General features: G+C 35.4%; 1 protein-coding gene across 4 annotated transcripts in view; it reads left to right on the forward strand.

Moving 5' to 3' along the window:
• The window catches only part of LOC133300083 (serine/threonine-protein kinase STY17-like), a 51930-nt gene extending 41762 nt beyond the window's left edge, over window positions 1-10168 (forward strand). For 2 of the 4 annotated variants that reach the window (XM_061499573.1, XM_061499575.1), the window contains 4 exons: window positions 7079-7159; window positions 7283-7333; window positions 9422-9562; window positions 9627-10168. In XM_061499573.1, the coding sequence (XP_061355557.1) occupies window positions 7079-7159; window positions 7283-7333; window positions 9422-9562; window positions 9627-9671 (318 nt within the window). In that variant the 3' untranslated portion in view covers window positions 9672-10168. Of the gene's footprint in view, window positions 1-7078; window positions 7160-7282; window positions 7334-7617; window positions 7718-9421; window positions 9563-9626 lie in introns of all 4 variants that reach the window. The other 2 variants (XR_009750019.1, XM_061499574.1) reach the window with 2 other exon arrangements.
• Window positions 10169-11323: the final 1155 nt, after the last annotated feature.

The following is an 11323-nucleotide window of genomic DNA, read 5'->3' on the forward strand; positions in this document are numbered from 1 at the left end:
TCGTTCCCCAAGCTTCTAAGTGAGAGATATATTATATAGTCTCATATTGTTTAACGAATTGTTCGAAATAGCAGAGGAAGGAGAAGCTTGGTATTTTTTTTGTGATTTTTTGGCTTCTTGGTGTTATCCTTTGACCATTTTTTGTGCAGTATGGCCTCTTCTCAAAGGAGTTCCTTTACAAAGTTTTACAATGGTGCATCTTCTAGACCTAAGAGAGATGATCGATGGTGTTCTTATTATAAAAGAACAGGTCATATCAAGGATTCATGCTTTCGCCTCCATGGAAAGCAAACTGTCTTAGAAAAGATGGCAAGGATGCGTGGTCAAGCGCATTTTACTTCCTCTGAAATAACTCTTGCACCTAATGAGACCCTACCTGCATTTCGTCCAGATGAGTTGGAACGGCTCCGAACCATCCTTGATTATCTGAGTAAGCCATCTGATACTAGTGCTAAGGCTATGACTGGTATGAGCTCCAAAACTCATTCTTTCCTTTCTTCATGTAATGATTTTAAACATTCTTGGGTTGTTGATTCTGGTGCTACTGATCATATGGCTTGTTGTGCTGACTCCTTTACTTCTTATCATCCTACCATTGGAACTCATACAATAGCCATAGCTGATGGCTCACATACATCAATTGCGGGTTCTGGTGACATAAACTTACAGCAGTCCTTACATCTTAAAGATGCTCTTCATGTTCCTAAACTCTCCACGAATCTTCTTTCTATTCATAAAATTACAAAAGATTTGAATTGTACTGTAACATTCTTCCCTACCCATTGTGTTTTTCAGGATCTCGCCACGGGGAAGACGATTGGTAGTGCTAAAGAGCAAGGTGGGCTGTACTATCTGGTGTCACAATCTCCCGCAAATAAAGTAACAGATCACATCTTGATGTCTCATGGTCAATCAACTGTTGATTCTTTGATTTGGCTTCATCATAAGCGCTTGGGACATCCTCCATTTAGTTTACTCAAGTCTTTATTTCCGTCATTGTTTTTGTCTAAGTCTGTTGAGTCTTTTCATTGTGATGTTTGTGAATTTGCTAAGCATCATCGTGTGTCTTTTCCTTCTAGTAGTTCTAAGAGTGTTGAACCTTTTGATCTTATTCATTCTAATGTTTGGGGTCCTTCTAAAGTCCCTCATGCTTCTGGAAATAGATGGTTTGTTTCTTTTATTGATGATTGCACTCGTGTAACTTGGGTTTACTTAATGCGTGAAAAATCTGAGGTACCACATCTGTTCTTTCAATTTTATAAAATGGTTGAGACCCAATTTGGTAAAAAAATCAAGAGACTAAGAACAGATAATGGTACTGAAAATGTTAATCACAGTTTTTCCCAATTTATACGAAATAACGGTATGATTCATGAACTTACTTATGTTGACACCCCTCAACAGAATGGGGTTGCTGAAAGAAAAAATCGTCACCTTCTTGAAGTGGCTCGTACATTAATGTTTCAAACACATGTACCCAAATACTATTGGGGAGATGCTATTCTTACTGTAGCATTCTTGATCAACCGTTTACCCACTCGGGTACTTGACCATGTAAGTCCTATAACTTCTTTTTTCCCAACTATGAGTCTTCCTCCACGAGTGCTTGGGTGTGTTGCTTTTGTTCATGTTCATAAACATCATCGCAGTAAGTTGGACCCTAGGGCTATTAAATGTGTTTTTCTTGGTTATGTTCCTGATAAGAAGGGCTACAAGTGCTATCACCCTGGTAGTAGGAAATTTTTTGTTTCTATGGATGTTACATTTCAAGAATCTGAGTCCTTTTTCCAAGGTCCTCATCTTCAGGGGGAGAATCCTTCACCTCTTTTCTTTGAGTCTTCAGTGTCTACTCCTTTACCTGTGTCAGTGTATCCTCCTCTTGTTCCTGTTCCTCCTGTGTTTGATCCTCCTGTGAGTGATCCTCTTGTTCCTGTTCCTCCTGTGTCTGATCCTCCTGTGAGTGATCCTCCTATGACTGATACATCAAGTACACCAGAGATACGGAAGATTATGACACCTGAGTTGGTATATCAAAGAAGGAAACAACCCACATTGCCTCAGCAGCAACCTCAATCGTCTGAACCACTGGTAAGTCCTGAATCTCATATTTCTGATCATGATACTTCTGATGACTTACCCATTACTACTGATTTTGATGATTTACCCATTGCTCTTAGAAAAGGAAAAAGATCTTGTCCTAAGAAATCTTGTTCCTCCTGTCCTTCTTGTACTCAATACCCTATCTCCCATTTTGTTTCCTCTGCTAATCTTTCTGTGCAGCACTAAAGCTTTGTTTCAGCACTAGACTCTATTGCAATCCCAAAATCAGTACATGAAGCCTTGAAAGATGGGAATTGGGCTCAAGCCATGCAAGAGGAGATGAATGCGTTGGAGAAAAATAAAACATGGGAGGCTATTGATAGACCTAATGGAAAGAAAGCAGTAGGGTGCAGATGGGTTTATGCCCTGAAATATAATTCTGATGGAACTCTTGAGAGATACAAGGCTCGATTAATTGCCAAAGGTTACACTCAAACCTATGGCATTGATTATGAAGAAACATTTGCTCCAGTTGCAAAGATGAATACGGTGAGAGTCTTGTTATCCCTTGCTGCCCATTACGATTGGGACATAAATCAATTTGATGTGAAAAATGCCTTTCTCAATGGTGAGTTAGAAGAAGAAGTCTACATGGAAATCTCGCCTGGTTTTGATTCATTGAAGGGAGAAAATAAAGTTTGTAGATTAAAAAAGGCCTTGTATGGATTGAAGCAGTCACCTCGTGCCTGGTTTGGAAGGTTTACTAAGGTTATGATGACCTTAGGATACAGACAGAGTCAAGGAGATCACACTCTTTTCTTCAAGCACTCCCATAATGGGAAGCTTACTATGCTCTTTGTATATGTTGATGATTTTGTGGAGAAACAGATTCTGCAAACACGGCTTGCCTCTGAGTTTGAAGTCAAAGACCTTGGGAAACTGAGATATTTCCTAGGGATAGAAGTAGCTCATTCAAGGAAAGGAATTTTTATCAGCCAGAGAAAATATGTTCTTGATCTTCTCAAAGAAGCAGGAATTGAGCAGAATCACAAGATAGGCTATGAAGAGAAGAGTCCTCCAGTTGATAAAGGACAATATCAACGGCTAGTTGGGAAAGTGATATATCTGGCTCATACTAGACCAGACCTAGCTTATGTTGTTAGTATTGTCAGTCAGTTTATGCACGATCCAAAGGAGAAACACATGCAGGCAGTAGAGAGAATTCTTCAGTATCTTAAAGCTACTCCTGGTAAAGGATTGTTATTCCGACGTGATGGCAATCTCTCTTTAGAAGTTTACACTGATGCTGATTATGCTGGATCCGTGACTGACCGTCGTTCTACAACTGGTTACTGCTTGTTTCTTTGCGGTAACTTGGTGACTTGGAGAAGTAAGAAACAAGATATGGTCGCCAGATCAAGTGCAGAAGCTGAATTTCGAGCTATGGCTCAAGGCATTTGTGAGTTATTGTGGCTGAAAATTATACTTGATAATCTCAAAATAAAATATGAGGGACCTATGAAGCTGCTATGTGATAATAAATCCGCTATTTGTATAGCTCATAATCCAGTTCAACATGATCGGACTAAACATATTGAGGTTGACCGTCATTTCATCAAAGAGAAACTTGATAGTGGGCTGATTACCACTCCATACATTCCCACTGGGCGTCAATTGGCTGATCTATTAACAAAGGGACTTCCTTCAGACAGATTTCAAGAACTTACTAGCAAGCTGGGAATGATAAATATCTATTCCTCAGCTTGAGGGGGAGTGTTGTAAATAGTGGTTATTTAATTATTATTATTTCTTGTATTGGGCCAAGCCCATTAGGTCAAGTATTAGGGTTTTCATTCTCTATAAATAGAGACCTCTTTGTACAGATTATTTACACAATTTAATAATATTTCAAATATCATTTTCTTTCAAGTTATACCTTGTGCTTTGGTATTTGTAAAGGGTATAAATGCAGAAGAATATTGAATTTTCTTGTGCATAGATATCTGAGTTCTGTCTATTGATATCTCCTGGTGTATCATGTTCTAATTTATTTAAGTAGGTTATTGGTCTTCAGTTTTTTCCTTAATTTTTTATATTTTGTAACTGTTTATCCATCTGTCGCCTTTGTTTAATATGTTTTGTTATTTATTGGACAAAATAAGAGATTTTATAAAAGAAAGAAGGATCACACGGAATAACATAAGATATTCTAATAAGATATTTTATCCATCTGACTTGCCATTTCTGAATTTTCACAACACACCATGCACATGATAGGTGTTGAACTTTCTCTCCTTTTCTTACACTTGAATTCAAATAATGAAACTGATTGGATGAAATTATGTATCTGTAACAGTCCACACATAGTCTATATATATTAGTGTTAGTACTAATTATAGTGATTTAATCTTGGAAATGTATAATTCTAAATCCGTTCCTAACTGATTCTATAATATATACATTTATCTTTCACATACCTTGTGAGACATCTTTCTGGTTCTGTTCTTCATCGTACCTTCTACTGCATTTGAATGATGTTGCTGGAAAGGTGGCGAATTTTGCTCATTCATGCACTGGCTACGTTGCTTAAGTCCAGTGGGACTCAATGGCGTGTGGAGAGTTGAACAGCATTGAGATTCGAGGGGTCTGGACCATAACAGAAAAGAAGGGAGAGAGAGAGAGAATGAGATCTGATTTCTTTACAAAAACTGATACAAGACTTTGTCTATATATAGATAGGAAACTTACGCAATAAACCAAGAGCTGAAGTAACGAAGTGTGAGGTCATCAAATGACACAACAGAATTCTAACAAAATAGCAGAATGAAAACAGAAGCTAACTAATGATCTATCAGATACTGATTGCATACTCTATTACCACCACTTGGATGGGACGCTTCTGATCCTGGTGGTTTTGAGACCAGATCCGAGACTTTCAGGCCACCCGAAAGTTGATAGGCGGCTAAAACTCACCGGAAAGATTCATGGCAAAGAGGGCTTTCCTGCATTGATGCATAGCAAGGAAGGAGTGACCGCTGAGTAGTGGGTGCAATGGGTTTAGGGTATTTTCTGATAAGCAATGGGCGCAACGGGGTTAAGGTCATCTCTCTGATTACAGCTTGAATTCAGAGAATAGAACTGATTGGACGAAAATGTGTTTGTTACAATTCACACAGCCTTTATATATATTAGCTATGTTGCACCAACACTTCAAAACTTGAAGTGTTGTGTCCGACACTCTGACACTCTCCGATACTTTCTGACACTCTAATACGCTCCGACATGTATAATATTTGAAATTTTTTTACATATCATGAAAAAATTGATTGATGTTTTACCAAACTGATATAATAAAAATTATAAATGGATACTGAATAAATCTCACTGGATTGTATAAGAGATTTTCAATTTGAAAATATAATAGTAAATATTTACATCTTATGTTTCTACGCAAAATTGATGGGTATTATAAGTTTGGTTTCATTTTTTGTTAAATTATTGAATATTAAATATAATATACACTACATAAATTAAAAATATTATTTAATATCAAAATGTATCCTAACATGTTGAAATCTAATATTTTTTAGAATTAACGTATTGGAATGTCATGTCGTGTCGTGTCCCGTGCTATTGTCGGTGCAACATAGTATATTAGTGTTAGTATTAATTACAATGATTCAATCTCATATATATATTAGTGTTAGTATTAATTACAAGACTAAGTATATGAAGTGTGAGTTTTCTCTGGTAAGAGATGGAGATGAAGATCCTGTGCATCTACTTGGACAAGAGGTACCCAAGAAAGATGCTTTTAGATACCTAGGATCAATATTGCAAAAGGGTGGAGAGATTGATGAGGATGTAATCATAGAATCAGAGTACGGTGGATGAAATGGCGCAGTGCATCTGAATTTTTGTGTGACTGCAAAATTCTCCTTAAGCTAAAGGAAAATTCTATAGAACAACAGTAAGACCTGCAATGTTATATGGAGTTGAATGTTGGTCAATACATAGGCAACATGAGCATAAAATGGGAGTAGGAGAAATGAAGATGTTAAGGTGGATGTGTGGTTATACAAGGATGGATAAGATAAAAAATGAGAATATTCGACGAAAAGTAGGAGTAGTATTGGTGGCTGAAAAGATGAGGGAACATAAATTAAGGTGGTTTGAGCTTGTAATAAGAAGGTCTCTTGATGCTCTCGTAAAAACAAAAGTTTGTTACCAAGAGCTCGATACAAAGAGAGGTAGAGGTAGACCGAAACTTACTTGGAGGAAGATAGTAAAACAAGACTTAATGGAGTGAGATATAGATTGGCGGACGGTGTGTCTTAGGACAAAATGGAGAAAACTATAAGCATGGTATAGGGTTAGACTTGTTGTTATTCCTCTGTTCCAGATAGTCCATTTTTAGTCCTTTTTCTCTTCATATCCCCCCTCTCCTTTTCCCATTCTTTTCTTTTTTCTCTTTTGCCCTTCCCCATCTTATTTATCTTATCTTTTTTTTTCTCGCTATACCCCTTTTATTTATATATATATAATTTTTGTTTTATCTATTTATTTATTTTTTACTTTTATTTCTAGTCCTTTTCCTTTTTATCTTTCTCTCTTTCTTTCTTCCTTCTTTTCTCTTATTTCATTTTTCCTTTCAATCCTTTTTAACTTATTTATTTATTTATGTGTTCTTCTTTTTCTTTTTTCTTCAAACTTTTCGTATCTTTCATTTGGGTTCATCTACCATCATCCCTAACTAATTTGGGATAAAGGTGGTGTTGATGTTAATGTTGATGTTGATTCCTTATTGATTCTACGATGTGTATATAATATGGATATTCTAACACACAAAATCTAAGCCAAGCTGCCAAGATTGAAGGAAGTGAGCAGAAAGAGAATAATAGAATACTGTTAATTCAGAATTTCTTTTTTCTAAACTCAATAATTTTCTCATTGCTACTTCGCAAACTTGCTACGTGATATACTTGTCTCGTTCTGTTTAAACTTTCACTATCTTATTGTTATCGGATTTTTTCACAAGGTTATAAACCACCAACCGTATGATCAGAAAGCAGACGTGTTCAGCTTTTCCATAGTACTATGGGAGTTAGTGACATCAAAGGTATGACCTAAATTGGAACTATAATATTTTATTGTGTTATTATATTCCTTGAACAGTATGATTTTTTATATTTGAAAGAGATTGCTATAAAATCAAATTTTTGTCATGTATGTGGTTTTTCAGGTACCATATGATGCTATGACTCCACTACAAGCTGCCTTGGGTGTGAGACAGGTTTGCCCTTGTATCAGTAGGATTCGATTGTTTAAGCATAGTGTTTCCATAAATTATTGCTGTAAAGCTGCATGACAGCATACATATCTGCATCTACACCTCTTCTTTGCAACTTAGCATTTTGTTGCTTCATTTGTTTGTTTGTAACTCTTGAACCGGGGTTTGCATATACAAATCTTTTTCTGGATTTTCCTATCAACTGAAGCAAAGGGTGAATCAATAATGGATGTTGTACTTATACCCTCATATTTTTCGTGTAAAAAAACACTGCTCTTTTTTGTTAGGAAATAACTATTTATTATGTTTGGAGTCATAAACTTGGGGATAAAATTGCTAGATTTCATTTGTGCTTGAGATTGTGTCTCGTTGGAGGATATATCATGAGTAAGTTCTGAACTCTATCAATCATTACTTTGTCTGCGATATGCAAGTAGTGTGATTTGACTGATTTAAGTACTTTTGATACATCTGCTTTTTTTACTTCGATAATTTTGAGTAACTGCTATCATGTTTTACATACGAGTGCTTCTAAATGTTAGCCAGAATAGAATTCAACTAGATTCGAGAGTGGGAATAAAGTAGTAGGGACGGCTCATCCATCCAAGAGCCAATGAACATGCCAACTCATTCTGTCTAAATTTTGGCAAAATTTTCCTGGCTATCTAGCATTTTCCCTCATAAATTCTATTAGAAAGAGATAAATGCTGAATTAATTTGAAGGGTCATAAATCTGACATGACAGAAGTTATAGCTTATAGACAACAAGGGGATGATCATCAAAGATGTAATGGTGAAGATGACTCTGTATTCAGATGACAGAACAATAATTCATGTACCTCAACCTACTCATTGGTGCTTTAGACTTAGAGTAGTTGTTATTGTGCAAGCATTTGGAGCTTTATATTTGTTAGATATAAAACCATTCAACGCTTTCACCTAAAAGCCTATGCTTTTAGGAAAGTTGGTTCTTGACATGATATAAGAGCTTCAAGTGCTTAGGAGTTCAACCATTACCACCTCTATTCTTCTAATAAAATGTTGGATTTCAATACTAGGTAAAATGAGCCTATGTATCTATTCATGTTTAAAACTCAAAGGGTTTTTGCGTGAGGATGTATATTGGATACAGAGGCGGACCAGTGTTGTTGCCTATGTCTGCACGACACAAAAATTTGATAATTTTTTTTTAAAAGGGGTGGGTGATTTAGGTCAAGTAAAAAAAAAATTAGGAAGATTGAAAAGAAAAAAGTAAAAATAGGCCCAAGCTCAACCCAACCAACCCATATAATTAAAAGCTTAAAGTTTAAACCATACCCCATTCCTTTGTCTCTTTTTCTTTTTTTTTAAACATAAACCTTATTAGCTCCAAACCTTAATGGACATCAATGATTCTTGAAATTCAATCTTCATCAAGTTTAGGAGAATCGCATGGGATTTTTCACATTTTTTTGTGAAGCAAAAGTGGTCAACTTTGGATCAAATAGACATCGATAGAAGTTGGTTTTTGATCAATTAACCCGCTACAATTAATACATTTAAAATTTTCTTTAAAAAAAATCTTCGCGGGCGCTGCCCCCGAACCCCCACCTTAAGTGTGCACACATAATTTTTTTTTTCTGGGTCCGCCACTGATTGGATATATAAATCGTACATAAGCCTTTACCTAATAGCTTAATGTTTCAACTTTCAACAAAAAATAAAATTAAGTAAAGTAATTGTTTTTCAAGAAATAAGTGTCATGGACAAACTAAAGTGTTAGGTGAAGACATATGAATTACAAGAGCCCCAACAACGATCACTTGGTCATAGAGGCTCTGATATCACGTCATGAACCAACTATCCCCAAAGGTTAAGCTCTTAGATGAAAGCTAAATTATTAGGTGCACATACATGAATGATTTTATATTGTATTTCTAACAATAAGTATGCTAGCTCGATGAATGTGTGCTTATGGGAGCATATATGCAGTAATAGTTGGAGCTGCACCTGTATTTATGTTTCTGGGAGTCTGTACAATACAGTTGCTGCATTCAACCCGGAGGACCTACTTTGTGTTTGATCCAAAGTTGATGTTTGAAATCCTTTCAGGGTCTACGCCCAGAACTTCCAAAGCATGGGCACACTAAACTATTAGATTTGATGCAAAGATGTTGGGAAGCAGTTCCAATCAACCGGCCATCCTTCCACGAGATAACAGTCATACTTGAGAATCTTTTGCAAGAAGTTGAGGTAAATTATTTTTGTTATTATTTTGAAAACAAAAGCATGTAATTTAGCTGGCCTGATTTTTCAGCTGTTCAAATTGCAGAATGATTCACAAGCTAATGATGATGCTTGACATTTTCTGATAAAATATTAGATTCCAGTTATTGTCAGGCAGTTGGGTGAGAATCTGGCTTTTTCTTGTTTCTGTTTTTTTGGCTATTCAAGCTAGAGTTTTTCATGTTCCTTTTTTGCACTGTGGGAAAAAGGAGTTCACAAAAGCTGACCAATACAAAGAGAGAAATTGTAAAGAAACATACTAATGTTATAGTTGATAATACATCCGATATATAACCAAGGCAAAATCATGTTAAACTGCATTGTAAAAAGTTGTTTTCTTTTAAGGAGAGAAATGTGTTCCACCCGGCTATTCAAATGGGTTCTCTAGTAAGTGAACTTCAATTGTTGTAAAAAGTCAATGAAGGACCTGGTCGAATTTTTAGACCACGTTAATAGTAGTTTGGGTTTGATTTTCAGGTTTTCCTCTTTTGGTAAATAATATATAATTTTACCATAAACCCTCGTTGAGGTTGGAGGTTGGTAGTCTTCACTTACCTTGCAATTTAAACTCTCGTGTACCAAAAAAATGTCAATGAAGTAAATATTTTGGGTAATTCGGTTGAGCATATTGATTTGGGTTGTAAATTAATGACAGGTATGCTGCATATACCGCAGGTAGGTAGACTGGCCTAAATGTGATCTGTTTGTCTTCCTTTTTTTTTTTTTTATAAATTTTTTCCTGCTGAATTATTTTTAGTGCCGAATGAATTGGTCCTCAATCTAGAATTATATAGACAGATCACGAAAGTAGAGATTTTTCACCTTTTTTTTTTTATCTTTATGAAAGTTTACATGTTAAACCGTCCTTGGGGTGCATAATCCCGTTAAATGTTGAGCGATTATGCACGGTTGTTTTATTTGCCACTATCAGTCTAGCACCATGGTTAACTAGACGATCCATCATTACTTACTATTAGCATAATTGCTTCCTTTGTGCCCATTTTGGTAGTGAGATGACTCTACTTAACGGATCTGGATCCTCTTATGTGAAGATTCACATAATCATGTCATGTGGGGAATCGTAATCATACAAAGGTGGATTAATAGTAATAAAAGAGGAGAGAAAAAAAAAATGTTAAAATAGATAGTTACGAAATCATAACCGTTGAAATACCTGGTCATGATCTTCCCACATGATCATATCATGTTTCTTTTTCACATGAGAGGATCTATTTTCCTACTTAATGGGCAATATGATTTTCCTTTTTCTTTTTTATTTTGTGTTTATGTATTTCATTCCTTTGAGTCTACCTTGATCACCTCAAAATATTCATTTTATGTTGCTATTATTTCCAATGGTCATTCTTGGCAGTATATTTTTATGGATAACTTGGTACTTCAATGTGATTTTATTTCATATCATTTTAACAAAATTATTTTAAACTAGTATTCTCAATATCATTCCCAAACACTAATTATTTTAACATGAACTTATTTTAAATTTAATTTAACTAAAATTTACGCTAAAGATACTCTAAAACTATCAGTGAATAGGTTAATATTATATGTAATCGCTTTTCTTTCAAAAGCAGTCTGGATGCTTTTTGTTTCCTTTCTCCCTTTTGTCAAAGCAATATGCATAAGTTTAGCGGCAAATTGAGTCTGATTCCACCCATTTGTCGTACCCAATCAAAAGTTAAGTTCACTATTATTGTTATGTAAATAATA

This window comes from Gastrolobium bilobum, unplaced genomic scaffold, assembly GCF_033153095.1.
Source record: "Gastrolobium bilobum isolate Gb01-03AN ecotype WA unplaced genomic scaffold, APGP_CSIRO_Gbil_v1 utg4158, whole genome shotgun sequence".
In the NCBI taxonomy this organism is placed as follows: Eukaryota; Viridiplantae; Streptophyta; class Magnoliopsida; order Fabales; family Fabaceae; genus Gastrolobium; species Gastrolobium bilobum.